General features: G+C 38.1%; 1 protein-coding gene across 3 annotated transcripts in view; it reads right to left on the bottom strand.

The window, feature by feature from the left end:
• Positions 1–254: 254 nt before the first annotated feature.
• Positions 255–15,829, bottom strand: part of ATG10 (autophagy related 10) — an 80,942-nt gene continuing 65,367 nt past the window's right edge. For all 3 annotated transcript variants that reach the window (XM_090130998.1, XM_090130996.1, XM_090130997.1), the window contains 3 exons: positions 2,130–2,227; positions 1,733–1,864; positions 255–1,336 (listed from right to left, as the gene is read on the bottom strand). In XM_090130998.1, the coding sequence (XP_089987124.1) occupies positions 1,747–1,864; positions 2,130–2,227 (216 nt within the window). In that variant the 3' untranslated portion in view covers positions 255–1,336; positions 1,733–1,746. The remainder of the gene's footprint in view (positions 1,337–1,732; positions 1,865–2,129; positions 2,228–15,829) is intronic.

Genomic DNA, 15,829 nt, shown 5'->3' on the forward strand with positions numbered 1-15,829 from the left:
GTTTTTCCTCCTGTACCAATCTTAAGTTTCAAAATGGGCTATGGATGTAACCATCAAGCACATGTTACCGAAAGTGGTAAGAAAGATAATGTAGATGCTGCCAAGGTACATGAATGGAAGTCCATTTTTTACCAATCTTACATGGAAAAATGTCTTTTCTGATCGGTATGACCCAGAATAGGATAAATGAGGTGGTTTTATTATTAATTTCAATGGGTTTGAAAACAATACTGCACCGATGAAATTTCAAGGGCTTTATTTCAATCCACTAAAAACATATGATGCAAATTTAAAATATGCAACCAATCATAATATCAAGAAAAAGAAAAAAGAAAAAAAAAAAACAATTTGAAAACTGCTGTATCTTACATTTCCAGCTATGATGTGGCATACATTAGATAATGCTGAACATAAAAAGTAAAATTTTCAATTCCATCCTGCTTAGAACTAGTGGTCTGTTTTATATTACACATAAATGTGATTGGGAAGGAATCCAAGATGACTTGTACAGAAGTTACGTCTGTTTCTCACTGACTGCACTACTATGTGATTCCTACTTGCTCAAACTTCAACAGCTGTCAGGGGATGCTTGTGCAAAGACTGCAGAATAGGGACAAAAAGTGAAAACTACTAGTACAATGATAAATACTAATTTTACTACAACAGTTACTCCCTTAGGGTATGGCAAAGCTTCCTTCAAAGGCACCGAGGCAGGTAAAAGCCTGATGTTCTGACAGGATAGCATTAGGCACCTTGAACTCTAGAACCATACCTGCTTAGTAACAATATAATCCTGGGATTTTGATATTTTATGTGTGTAATGTGGAATATGAGGGTCAGTGTATGCTAGAGAAGGTGGTCCCTAGGCAGTGTCCCATAGATGGATTGCTACAATCTTAAACCACATTCTCCAAGTTCTTTCTGTACATATTCTCATACTCTATGCAGTAGAAATGTGAAAATAGACTCAAACACAGCATTTCAACTCTGTATCCAGGAACCAGAGGTTTGTGCATTTGTGTGAAGCCCTATTAAGGCCATAACCACAGTAAAGCAGAGGAAGAAAATGAGCAACTTCAGAAGGTCAATGCTGCCACAAGGGAGAACAAGTATTGGTGGTGTTTGGGAGTTGCCATCAGAACTGCAGCCAATCCTTAAGGCTTCACCTGTAATTAGGCAAGTGCTTGCCAAAGAAAGAGCCATGAACAGTGATCTTTCAGTGTTGTACTGCTTACCAATCACACAGAATTCCTTCAGTCTGTGTTTGTTTCTTCTCTAGAAAAGTCTGCAGTAGCTTTACTACATGGCTGTATTACCTGTCTTCAAGCTCAGGGGTCTGAAGTGGAGACATCAAACAGGAAAAAGAGAAGGGATGAAATTCAAATTAGTGCAGCAGAGTTTTGACAGATGGCACCATCAACCATGTGCTGGAAGGTCTGACACAATATGCTCTTATACACCTGAGAGATATCTCCCTCTCAGGAACCTTCTGACAGTTAGGAAAGGTCACAGCAATGTGCCAAACATATCTTTCAGTGTAAATTTTCATTGCAAAACATGAAAGGTAACAAGGCAGTTGTATAAGCAAAATATCAAAATCTGAGTCCTAAATGAACTGAACAAAGATCTCCAGAGGCAAAGATAATGTTTTTGTCAATTATCTATTTTTTTTTTATAATTTTGGAGGATGATGTGAGAAAGAAGAGGTGATGGAGGTCATGCATTCTCTTACCTTTCAATAAAATTTCAATCAATTTCGGTGTTTGTATTCTCTTCAAGTCCTAGCTTTGCATAACTCAAGGGTAGACTTAGACCCACAACTGGGCCTACTGTACTTAGCCACAATACAATGTAATTTCTGTGTCTAGAAAAAAAAAAAGACATAAAGAATCCATAAAGCTCTTACTCAGCTTTTCCTGGATTACAGATATAGTTGACAGCCATAAGGTATTTTAAAATGGGGCTACTCCTTCATTTGAGCTATATCAAGTGTGTTATAATTTTCAGCAGTGAAGTGACAATACAGAATCCCCTTCCATTTGGACTAAGGAAGTTGTTCTGCCCCCATGTCCACTTCCCATATGACTCTATAGCATATAAACCTTGCAAATCACAGTAGTGTTTCTCACCTGTTGTCTTTTTGTGAACCGGCCATTACAGAGCACATGAACTCATTAGTCCGGCAGGGGTGTAGAACAAAAAATGGCTGTCCAAGTAAGGGATGCTCCTAAGAAATAATGTCAGTTGTTTCATTATATAGAAAGAAAACAGAAAATATGTCATCTGCATTTGAAAAAGATGTAGAAGGGTTCATTTGATGCAATTTTTCTCTTTTCAGAACTTAACCCACGTTGTCTTTCTATTAAGTCATTAACAAATCAATACTTAACAGCACATTATCTCACCTAAAAGAGAAATAAAGCCACCAAGTACATCATGTCACAGTTTTAGTTCATATGTAAAGGTTTCCAAAAGCAGCTCAAGTTACTGTATCAGTATTTCTCCAATGCAAGTGTAGGCAAAACTATTGTATTTGCTCACATGTAATATGTAAAACAAAGCAGCTCCATGGAAAATCTCTTTAACATAAAGCCCTGTCAAACTTCTGCTGGGAAGTAAACAGACTTTAATGAGGAGCTTGTAAGGGGAAGCAAGAAGGAGGAAGAGCCATGGAGGTAGCTTTAGTTTTCACTAGATGGAATGTCCTCATTTAGGCTATTCTACAGAAAAATGTCCTGAACTTTCATTGTCTGCCAGGAAGCCCAATCAAAATTGTCCTGAGGAAAAAATCATTTTGTGTTTAAGTTTGCAGTCAGACACACTCCCCACAACAAGATTTTCTGTGTTCCCTTCCAACTTCACACAGCACAGGGAACTGCTGAAAACTCAATCCAATGTTCCGTGAAGGTTTTGCTTTCTTCTCCAACAGCCACTCACACTGAGCATATGTTCTGACTTAATCAAGCCTGCACTCAATCCCTGGCTGTAACAGGGATCTCACACCTGCTTTTCCATCTGTGATACAGGGCATCAGCACATCTGACTGTCTCCATGCACCATGCCTTGGGAAACTGATTTTTTAATGCTGCTGAGGTCACTGTTATTGCTTTCCACCAAAATAAACAAATTCTACTTCACCCTCATATTCAGCAAGGGTATAAGGACTTAATATGGGATACCACGGAACAGCTAGGGGGTGATCCCAGACAAGGAGGATGTCAGACACAAAGGGCAAAGGGTAGCTTGTGTATAACTGAACACAGTGTGTGTGGCTATCTGCTGAAGCTTCAAAGCACCACGCACAGGAGGGACAAGGAGGGAACCAGGCACAGGCCACCCTGACTACACAACAGGATCATCACTTCCACACTATGTCCTCTGTGACACGAGCCTGGCTGGCAGCACAGGGCTGCTCACCATGACCTCAGCATATACCAACCACAAGGACTGATGTGATGGGCAACTGATCCTGAGGAAAGACCCTGTTCAGTTTGCTTCTAGTGGTTGCTCCGTTTCTGGTTGGTTGAGAAAAAACTACACAAATTTAACGCTCTGAGACATACGTATTTCCTCTTCCAGGCTGTTGCAGTCAAAGTTCCCTGCTTCTGTGACTGCACTGCCTACACTGAAGAAAGGAGGCTCATCAAGACTTCTTGCTACACGATAAAAACTCCTTCTCCAGCTCTTTGCTTACAAACAGAAAACAAATCCTGGCCTGTCATCTTCAGCAAAGAGGGCATATCCCATATTATGTCTTTCAGTTAAAGGACAATTGTTTCTCATGCTGAAAACACACCCATGAGGAGCCATCATTTTTTGCCTAAGAGAACTTTAAAAAACATCCAAAAGCTTCAGAACACATAAAAGTAATGTTCAGAAGGCTGTGTTTTTACACTGCAGTGCAAGTAGGTAACTTATGCATTAATGCTACCATCTGCTGTTGGTGACAGTGAACTGATGCTTTTTTCCATTGAGAAATATTGACAGTTTTAATCAAAAAATACATTCAAATTATCTGCTAGCTTAGATCAGTTTACATCTCTAAGAAATTCTAGAAAATAAACAGCTTGTGCCAGTGTTAGTCCTCAAAGATAGTAAAAACTGTTAGTTAACAATGTTTACAAAGTAATTAAACAAAGATAAAGCAACAATTTGAGTCAATTTCCTTGAGTGAAGAGCATAAAGAGTTAGTACACACACCCAAAAAGAATGGAGAAGATCATCTTAAATAAATATGTTAGCACTCTGAAAAAAAAAGCGCAATTTCTCAAAGCTGAATATCGAGCCTGAAGTCAATCCCAACCATCTCGTGACATGGTATTTTATTCTATACCCTCCTACTTCTTGGTTGATACAACTACTTATGAATGAGAAATGGAGGCCAGAGGTCATTTCTTAAAATAACTAATTAACCTTACATTCTGCCTTTCTCTTTTAGTTTTTCCTCTTCTTACAAGATGTCATAGTGAGACTGAAGAATTCCCCAGCTCTAACAATTAGATGTCCATATCAAAAAGCAGAGTGCCTTGCTACCCAGTTTTCCAAAAGGGTAAAATCCTTGGTCCTATTTTTAGTGTCAACATGTGACATATGAGCATGTGACAAAGGCTCTGAGAACACTTGGTTTGGTTTAGTCAAACCCTCCTCCTCCCAAGTCTACCATGTTTGTCAACTTATGAAGGGCTGCTTCATGCAGTTTCTGAAGCAACAGAAGTGCCGGCGTGGTCCAAATCTTGCTACAGCACACATAATTTCTAATGTCAACAATGAAGCATCCATGAAGTCAGAAAAGTTTATTACTGCACAGATCCTTCAGCAAGAAATTCCACTAAGGTCAAGCAAACAGTCATGTCTAAAGTGTGAATTTTTCAAGAAGGTTATTGCATCAGTTTATTCTTCCCATCCTAAATAAAAGGAATGAAACTGCAAGAATGGCACACTGTTCAGAACTGTTCGAAGCCTGAAAGACAGGATACATCACACACTGCTTGTCTGACAGGAAGAACACAAAAGGAGAAGAGAATAAAAGAAATACCAAGCCAAGGCCCATTATCAGGAGTCTCTAAAAAGGGAAATGGCTGAGGCAAGGTGGAGAGCTGCTGAGCAGTCAAGGAAAACATTCTGAGAGCACCAGATCTGATTCAGTCCAATTTTGAATTCCAAATCCTGTACATAATGGACTCCCCATGAGGTTTAATGTATACTCAAGGTTAAATGACTGACACAGCAGACCTGAGGAGGAGCTACCAGACAGCTGCAAAAAAAAAAAAAAAAAACAAAACACAGGAGTTTTCAAAGCTCTGAATGATTTCAGAATGGATATCAAGCTACAGAGCCTTCTTATTGTCAGGTCACCAGTTCAGAGTCAGCCTGGGCTGCCAGTGGCTAGAACTCATTATTATATGATGGCTGTATATGCAACTGTCTGGCTTCATACAGGCAAATCAGCATTAATTAGCGCCTTGGTGGTTGTGGCTGCAGATGAGTCCAGAACTAAGGGCAGTGGCTTATCTTGTCAACCCAGGGGTAGTCCAGGTAGGAGCAAAGTGCTGTCAGGAAATGTAGGCAGTGTGCACGTGAAACAGTTTTCTGAGTAAAATGCTAGGACAGTAACACAAGTCTTCAGTTAACCTCTTCTGTACACCTGTTAGGTGGAAAGCATAGAGTCCTACCGAAGTTTTACACACACACAAAAAGATCACTTTAAATAACAAAGAGTGTTCTTGTTTTTGATCACTCATATAGCAGTGCCTTTTACTGTGTGTGTGACTTGCAAGTCCATTCTCACAATTAGTCCTTGGCATTGTATGGAAAGAACTCATTTAGAGGGTGCTCTCAACTCTTCTGGACAGCAATACCTGGGCAATTTGTCTGAAATTTGCAACTTTATCTTCTTGCAGCTATCCCTACACTGAGCTGTAACGCTGCTCAGTGGCAGGCACTGCAGTCCACCACACATCTGTGTATCTCTGAGTTTGAACCAACCTTAATGGGAAAACAGATTTTTACAGGGAGCAACTAGCTCCAGTGAATGTGAAAGCTGAAATCATTGCCAAGTTTACTCCCTGCAGAAAACTGTCTTTACTAGGTAACTTCACGAATGATCCAAAAGGATGATCTGCACCCATTTCTCTAGCTGTCTGCTCAGCTCTCTCATATAAAACCACATAAGAGAGGTGGAAGAGAGATGTAAAATATCTTATTGGTAGTTTGGCGATGAATGTACCTCTGTTTAAGAATGCTACAGAATGTGACTGAGCAGTGTGACAGCTTCCTACTTGTTAGCTGAGCAGCTAGAACCATCCCTGCAGCTGGGTTGGGCTTACTGGGGTGGGATTCTGAGGTCAAACTGGCAAGCTTAAACTTCTACTGAGGTTTATGTTAGGTAGTATGCTTGAGCTCTTGGCAACAACAATGAAAACGAACACTATTGGCTACTGAGACTGAAAAACACCTCTGTTTTAGAAGCAGCTTTTTCTATGTGCTGTAGAAAGGTCTGCTCTCAAAATCTGTCAGGGACACAAAGGCTCTGTTACCGTCCTTCAACCATTCTGTAATCATTTACTAACACAACTGGATTTCCCTCACAAGGTTATGAGGAATGAAGGTGTAAGCTTTATCCCCTCTCTGTGCAGTGCCTGTAACACAGTGAAACAATAGACATGAATCTGAACAGTGGCAAAAATTGGGTAGTTCCTAAGTGCAAGTAGAATAAAATACAAAACTTCCATTAAATTGGATTATGTCACTTTATCTAGCAGTGCATGTAGGAAATACTACCCATGTCAGATTTAAATTAAAAATAAACATTACTTCAGGTAATGGGTAATTGCCTCTAGGTAGCTGAACTATGCTCTGCTGTTCTCCCCAGCCAGCAGGTATTTTGTTGTCAGTACATCTATTGTAACAGCACCATTTATCTTCTGTGTCATAACTGGAGATTGTCCAGTAGTAATGGCTTCTATTTTCTCCAGTGCTACATTAACCTGCCTCTGAGCATATATCATAACTTTTATGGCCATGTACGATAGTGCAAGAGATTTGTGCTTGAACTACCTCTGCCCAGATCTTGTTTGCATGATGTCACTTTACAAAAATAACTCACTGAGGGGTGTCAGAACTTCCACGTGGGATATCTTACTAAACAAGCCAGAACCAATTGTTTTCAGGTATCTTCCCATCAGTGCTTGCAATCCCAGTTATCAGGTCAGAAAAACATTGTAGAATTAATAAATCATGACCTCAAAATCTCTTCCACTTAGAGGCACAGGAATAGTGACACAACGAATAAAGAAGCCGCATGTCCTTCCCTTTTCACCAACTCTTAACCACAGTTATTCAAACAAATGTTTGTTTTTAAGTAAAAATCCTTGACTCAGGATTATGATGCTAGAAGTATTTTACAACCTCAAATTCACAAACTCCTTTTTCATTCCTTGTTTTTATATATGCCAACATAACTTACTTTTCAATAAGATCAAATTTCTCTCATTCAGAGAAACAGTAATAAATTTTGCTTTTCAGATTGAACACATGTCCCACAAGCAGAACGATAACTGTACACATGTGAAACCTAACGTGTTGAATTTGAGGTCAAAAGATGACCTCATGTTTCAATTACACATCTGCCCCAGTTCAGGTACAAAAAAGCAAGTAAGAAGTAACAAACTCCCATGAATGAGGGCTACAGGAACTTTGAGCCGTATGCACATCGTGATTACAAGAACTAGCTATGGTGCAAAGGCAACAGGACAGCAACAGCTGTCAGATGAAAAATGTTCCAAATGTTTCTCTCCTACTGTTTCCTTTTCCTTACACAAGTTTTTCCTCTAATAATGCAAATACTACAAAAGAAACTCGTAACTGTGCTATTGCTATGTTGCAGGAGCAGCATTATGGAAATGCAATTACACCAGGAACTTTTATCACTCAGTAAGAAGGTGCAGATTGTAGCAATAAAGCTGTTAGAATACTGACTGTATAGCACTTTTCCATTCTACTGACATGGGTCACAGCATTGCTATTAATGCAGCCACTTCATAAAACTAATGTTTAAGTAATAGGATTGGTATTGGTTACAGAGAAATGATAATAATAAAAAAAAAGCCTTCAGACTGGCAAAAAGGCTGGCGAAAGAAATGTGCTTGCTGTAATAACAGATCAAAAGAAAAAAAAAAAAGATTCAAAAGCTCCTTTTATCTTAGGGAGCATGAGATACAGTTTATTACCTCAGATGGGCAACATATTTAGTCACCTTGATTTCAATTTACAGACAGAAACCAAGTCATCCTCCTGATATAACTGAGGAAAGTTTCTGCAACTTTGCAGTAAAACCCAGAGAAGCACTCCTACTGCTAAGCCAGCTGAAGATGAAATAACCTACTTCTATCTGTAAAGACTGCTAAAGTATGACTATAAAAGTGCAGCTATCACTGTTCTCCTGCATTTTCTGAAATACACAAAATAAATCTGCACTGATACTGAGCTAGGGAAAACTACAGACTGGATAAGGACTCCAATGAAACAAAAAAGTGAAAACCAGACTAAAAAAAGCAAGTTTCTGCAATTACTGAATCACTTTTTGGGGAAGCCTCCAGAGGGATTCTGATTTATGCTCAAGTTCTTTGCAGAAGAGCAGTTGAAACTGTCCTTATGATTTAATAGATGTGTTCTCTGTGTATCTGTAAAGACATACCAACTAACTTCAGTGGCAAGTTTACGTTAATCCTTTTATTACTACAAACCCCACACAGCCAACTAAGCTTTCTTTTTGCATCAAGTTTGAAGACCAAGCTGAAAAAGCAATTAATCAAACTGCTACGATTTTTCTTGAGGAAAATGGAGTTGCTTTGGCAGATTCCACAGCACAAATACATGATGTTACTCAACATACCCAGAAATTCTGTGAGATGAAGCACACCTATCACTTTGTACCTGCTGCTTTGAATCCACCATGGCCAGGAAGGTGTAAATTATGGTTCTGAAGAAACACTTCATGGCACAAACTGACATTGCTTTTTCCATAAATGACATCTAAAACCCTGCTAATGACATTAAGCCTCAATGCAGCCTTTTGTCTACATTTTACAATAAAACTGTTTTCCTGCTTTGGACAGAGATCTGACCACTACGTTCCACACATGTCACCTCCATATTGCTAACTTATTGCTACTTGTATTGACAGCTGCAGCTTCTGTTGAATGTGACACTTGAACATGTCTGCAGTCAAATGTCACAAACATATCAATCTTGCTTTCCTGTTTTTAAAGCTATCAGAACTATCAAAGTGTATCCAAAACCAGAACAGTACTTCTGTCCACAATCTTTGAAGACAGCTTTTTGCTTCTCTTGTCTAATACACAACACAAGTTAAAAAGTCACAGAAAAAGCTTGTTATCCAGAAAGAGTTTTTCAAGGGCAGCAGATGGAAATGAGTTTAAATAGGAACTTTTACTTCAGTTTACTTAACATTTTAGGTCCTTTCTATTTCAGGTGTATTCAAAAGATAATCATCATCTCTATGTAGTGACTTCTCTAACTAACAACAGTGGTAACAACAGAAATTCTGAAAGACCTGATGTGTATGTGTACCTTTGTGCAGAGTTAACGAATTATTGTAATACTTTAAGAGCAGAGAATTTAAAAAGTGTAATAAACAACTAGATAACCAAGATCTAGTATATTTCATTCCTGAAATCAATTCATCAATTCCAGAGCAATGAGATGATGATCCTTTTTTACTGTTTATATATAAATTAAGTATTTTATTTAACATCTAAAATAATATCCTTGAAAGGCATAGCTAAGACAAGCATAACACACATCAAGAATAGACAACACTGCTAATACTTACACTTGTAAAATGAGGTTCTGATTATTAAATTTAAGAACAATTGGAATCAAAGCAGTAGATGACTCACAATTATGTTTTCAAAGCCTAAACTCCTCAGAAGCATGTAAGTTGCATTTAGGATTCTTTAAGAAAACTCTATAGCTAAAAATTGGCAGGTCCATAATTACATTGTCAAGAAATGGCATCTCAGCCATTTTTCCAAGAAAATAAACAGATGATTCTTCTTCCATGCTTGCCAAAATGAGATTAATTCAGTTGTCACAATTTTAGTTATGTAGCATATAGTCTTAATTAATTACTATTTAAAATCTGTTCTTAAGTTAAGAGATTCAACTAAGGCGCAAAACTGAAAGATCCAGCAAGCTGTGGAAGTATGGAAAAGATTCTGGGGACAGATTTCTCACCCTGATTAAAAAAATGGTACATTAAAAAAATAATAATCTGTAATAGCATTTGACAAATGCACCCCTACAGGGCTCACTTTATAGTTCCAGGAGTTTCTAGACAAAAAGATGTTGGAAAGAGAGGTTTCATTGGAATTTTAAGCTTGAAATACTGCAACTAGCAAATGTGATGGCAAACATTTCCACCTCCTCTCTACCATTTATCAGTAAGGTAGTATGACTGATAGCTAGAGTACAGTCAAACTGTTAGAGACAGTTATCACATTGTAATGAATGAAAAGCAAAATTCTGCTGCAGCAAAGCAGCAGGATGCTAGTGTAACTATATCAGATATAAGGAAGCAATAAAGCGTCCATAAAAGTGCGAGTGAACCCTCATTCCGAGTTTGGGCCAAGGGAAGACTTTCTTTGTTTCTCATCTCTTCCTATAATGCCTTCTTCTCTTTCACTTAAAGGACCTTGTACTGCCTGTTACTTTAAATACCACTTGTTGGACCAGTATTCTGAACAACTACTGAAACTGCATATGTTATATTCTTGCACAGACCTGTAACACTGTCAATTACCATAGCAATTTTATTCACGACAGGCTTCACAGTAGGCTACAAACTGTATGACCTATAAGCTTGACCTGTCACAAGTTTGCTGAAGGTAGTCAAGGATCTTCATACACAAGCTAGCAGAGGCAGAAGTTTAAATTGGGATTAATATCCAACAAAAAAGGAAATGCTGGCACAACAAAGGTGGACAGCAGAAAATGCACAAAGGAAATGAAATTGTCTCCAGCAGTGGTGAAAAGCCTTCTCAGGACTGCAACTAAATGCTTTGATGATTGATCAAATGGATCAATCCGATCCAGCATCCAGAGTGTAAAACAGACTTTGAACACATCAGTGTCTGTAACAGCACAAATGAAACACCAGACTCTCTCCTGAGACCAAAAGCTTATGCAAGTGTGAGCTCACCTTTTCTTAAGGAGCCACAGCTCCCATTCTGCAAGGTCATTTTTGGTGGTATATCCCCTTATTATTGAATTATGCTGCAATGCAGTCAGAATGCAATATACAAAAAGGGCCATAGTAGAGCTCCAATTAACTTTCAACTTCAAGAGCCATCACATGGCTTTGTGAGCTTTGGAGTCTCCATGCAGTTTCATTAACTATCTGACTCTGTAGAAGACATCCATCTCCTTATCCAACATATCTTATGTCTGCCAGCTGCAATTGGAAAGGCCATTTTATAAAAACACAAGTTTGGCCCTTTTCTGTGGTTCATCCCCCTTGTACAGCTTCAGCATATTTGTTGTATTACTGTGTTTGAGGTAATTTTATAGCCATTTATGGACAAGTGGTTCCATTAATTTCTCTAAATGCTTTTGAACTGCTGATAGCAGCTGCTTCAAAACTTGAGAGCACAGGTGCTTAGGAGCAAATACGTAAATTCCATTTGAAATGGCAATGTAGGAGCTTTATTAATAATAATTAAAAAAAAAAAAAATCTGCAGAAGGGCTTGACCAAAAGCCCACGCTGTAGAAACAAAATTGGACATTCTTACGAAGTTTGCAACAGTTTTATGATTGTGTCAACTGTCTTTCACATGGAGTTTAATTGAATATGACGTATATGATAACCACTTCTCTCATATTGTGCAATTAGTGTTACAGTGTGTTTTAGAATTTTTCATAGAAGTATTCAATAAGAGGGGAACATTCGGTACCCAGCTTCGCTCTAGTAATTAACTGCTGGATCCATACAGGTCTGCTGCAAGGGAAAGACACCTCAGCTCACAATGAATAATGTCAGACCAGGTAGAAAATGTATTATTTCATCTCTTTCACAAAATCTCTTCCAGAAGATATCTGTGGAATTCCTCTTGCCAGAGAAACTGCAAATGCGACATGTAGCACTGACTCATTTTTTTTTTTTTACTGAAGAAGAACGATGAGGATCAATACTATTACACTGTAATTCATTCAATTAATTATGAATCAGTGTTGAAATATTGTTAAACCTCTACTTCAGAATAACTGATCAATTCAAGTACTAGGTCTGATTGCTAGGGCTTGAAAGGCTATCCTGAACTGTACACCGGCAATTGGCAAGGATCCTCCTACCACTTTTTATTTCTATATGAACATTATCAGCTAAGCCTCTTTGTTTATGTTACACCATTTAGTATTAGTCCACCATTTGGTCTTTTCCTCCTATAAAATTAGTCAGACTAGCTTTATGCCCATAAAGTCTTACTGGAAGAAACTTGACTCATTGTGACTATACATTATTAATTAATGCTCAATTTTTAAACAAAACTTACTTGCTAGATTGTACACTACTGTGCCTTGTTTTCAGCCACAGAAGTTCAATACATCACAGAAACTCTTAGTTTAAATAAGTATTCACCCCACTTCTCCATTCTTAGATTTTTTCCCTTTGAAACAACCTTCCAATCCATGCTGGTAATATTCCCTTTTCTCAGGATGTTGTACTAATAATTTTCCAAAAATATTAGCAGGGGATCCATAGCAACTGTTGATATGATTCAAAATGATTTAAGAGCAATCTTAGCAACCTTCTGTTAAGACATACTTTATACAGCCTCCCCCACTTAGCAAAATCCCACAATATGGCAAGAAAGATTTGTATGTCTAAGAATAGCTACCTACACACATTTTTCAAGATGACTGAGCCATAATGATTTAAATCCTCCCTACCACAGTTTCAGCAAGATGTGCCTCTACCACACTATATCAACGTGCTCTGCTCAGAGTTTTGAATCTTTTTCCTTTTCTAAATCACACCATTAACATCCCTGACATTTTAGAAATAATGTTTATTGATTTTTCTGTTAACACCGCTATAAATTAAGTGATGTAATGGACAGGATTATTGAAGTACTATAAAGAATATGTCTTTCAGATACTTAACTACATATTGAAAAAGCACAGACACTGGAAAAATACTGCAATTCTCTGCTGTTCTTGGAAGTTTAGGTTTGGAAAGCTACTTTTTATATGACAGAATGGACATGTAAGAGAGATGATATTACAACTACCTGGTAAGTACCAAATGACAGAAGAAAAACAGATGATTCAGAAGAAACTGGCAAATATATATGGAGGAAAAAGTCAGAAGTCAGAAAATTCCTTTTTACTTATGATTCTGAAACTTAATATCAGTAATATGTGGGACAGAGTTGCTAAAATCCCTTTTTGTCATAGAGGTGTTATTAGTAAATACCAGCTTTGAACATTGTAAGTGAAGAATCAAAAAAGAGCTGAATAGTCTAAAACTGAAGATGCATGAACAACAGAAGGAAAACAGTAGAATCACCACCAGCCTTCCTCAGCTGGTGTTGGTTTCTATTTATGGGTTATACAAGGTGAGCTTTTAAGCTAAGACTTTAACCATTGCAGAAGATCTTTTAACAGGCTACGCATAGACAACAATGATCTTCCTTTCTTAGGAATTTATTCAAGGTTACAGAACAGCAGGAACGTACCTAAGGAGAAATAACCTTTTAAGGAAGATGTATTCATGAAATAGAGCCATGAAGCTGCACGGGGTCTGGAGCACAAGTCTCATGAGGAGAGGCTGAGGGAACTGGGATTGTTAAGCCTGGAGAAGAGGAAGCTCAGGAGAGACCACGTCACCCTGTCTGTTTAGCAGACATTGTGGTGACAGGTGGATGGTTGGACTGGAAGATCTTACTGGTCTTTCTGAACCTTAATGGTTCTATGATAAGTTAGACCACTAGATTAATCTTTTTTACTGTGCCACAGAAAAGATACTTCCATATCTATGTAACCACTGGAAACTTCTTAAGAATCTAAGTTTTTGAACCCATTTGGGATCAGAATTTCAGGCTGACGAAAAATGTGAGTTGCTACAATCCTGAAATTCAGGCCTGCATCTGACCTCACCAGTTACTGCATTTAGAGTCAGTACCCAAATGCTGTCAATATCTTTCTTTCTGGGGCATCTCCAAGGCACTAGCACAAGCAAAACATCAAATCATGATACCTTACATGAAACTTGTCCGCTCACGTGCTTAGGGATATGCATACAGATTTTGAATTCACATTTTGATAATAGATACACTGGGTCTGAACTGTTTTTAGTAAAAACTGGCATGGTATAGAGAAGAAAGGAGGAAGCACACGGTCTGTAACTTCCATAATTCTTCAGAGCCCTGAGTTACAGTTTAGTTTTTTAGACTGTTTCTACAGGACCTTCAAGTCACCAAGCTTTCATTCTTGTTTTATTGGGCAGTTTTTCAACTGCTGAACCTCCTATTATAATGCAATTCGATTTCTATCCTTGGATGTTTGATTTTACATTCTATCATCCCTACGCATTGATTAAGCCTTAGCTCATACACTTGATTGTGATTATGGGTTTCTCAGAGGAAGGTCGTGGTTTATGACAACATAACACTCACAGTTTTGTTTTTGTAACAAAACTTTCGGTGATGCTTCTTCTGACTGCAATCAGATTCATTCACCAGCTTTTAAAATTATCTTGTTTGCTTCAATACAGAAACAAGCACAAAAAATAACAAAGACTGGCACAGGTGAGAAGAACAAAAAAATGGACTTGGGCACACATTTTCAGGGGTATATATCTAACATCATCTGAAATTCTCACTTAGCATCTTTCTAACCTTAGGAATATCTGTTTTTCAGACTGTCAAATCTGTCCCCCCCTGAAAGAAAAAAAAAAAAAAAAGCAGTTTTCTGTTTCTCACTATGTGCATAAACAACTACAACTCATAAATAAGATCAACATCTTTGACTCCTAGCATGTCTGCAATGAGAGTATCCCACAGCCTTCATATAGCAAGCCTACCAAACCTGGTCTCCCACAGAACATATCATATAGGAAGAAGAGATGGTTGTTTTACCCCAGTTGACTCTACAAGCAAGTAGAGAACTCATTTCAGATGCAAGAGACCTAGATTCAGCTTTCTTTTCTGCTTGCTTTTCCTTAGAGAGCCATTCACTACCAACCTACGTGGTACTTTGAGGTGGGAACATTTCACTTTCCACTACTGAAGCTGCTCTATTCTGGACACAGTTTTATAAACACCTGTCAGGACAAAGACAAGAAATGAATACTGCCTTCATCTACTGCCCGATCCAATAAATATTCCAATACTTCATAGCAACTTCTAGAAGGTGTCTGGAAAATAAATAGGTCTTTATAGTTCACCTTTTAATAGGTAACTATGCATCATTAGGCCATAAGTTAGAAAAGCAGGTGTGTAAAAATAGAAGACAAAATTTGACATTCACCAGTACTTATGGGCTGGCTGTAACTACGCAATCACTTTTAATTGCCCCATTCACATCAGGGGAGATTTCCAAAATGACAGGAGATAAAATACAGCCTTTTAAAATGAACTTAAGTTTAGTTATCTCTGTTTTATCAATTCCTGGTTGATAAACTATACCCTACCCATGGTAAAACCTGTTCACTTAAACAGTAAATTTTCTCCCACCTTGCTTCTTTTCTGTTCTTTGCTCTCCACTGTTTGGTCTTGATAGTTTCTCCTATACTTATGGGTCTTTTCTCTA

This window comes from Phasianus colchicus, chromosome Z (genome assembly GCF_987193195.1).
Source record: "Phasianus colchicus chromosome Z, bPhaCol1.hap1.1, whole genome shotgun sequence".
NCBI lineage: Eukaryota > Metazoa > Chordata > Aves > Galliformes > Phasianidae > Phasianus > Phasianus colchicus.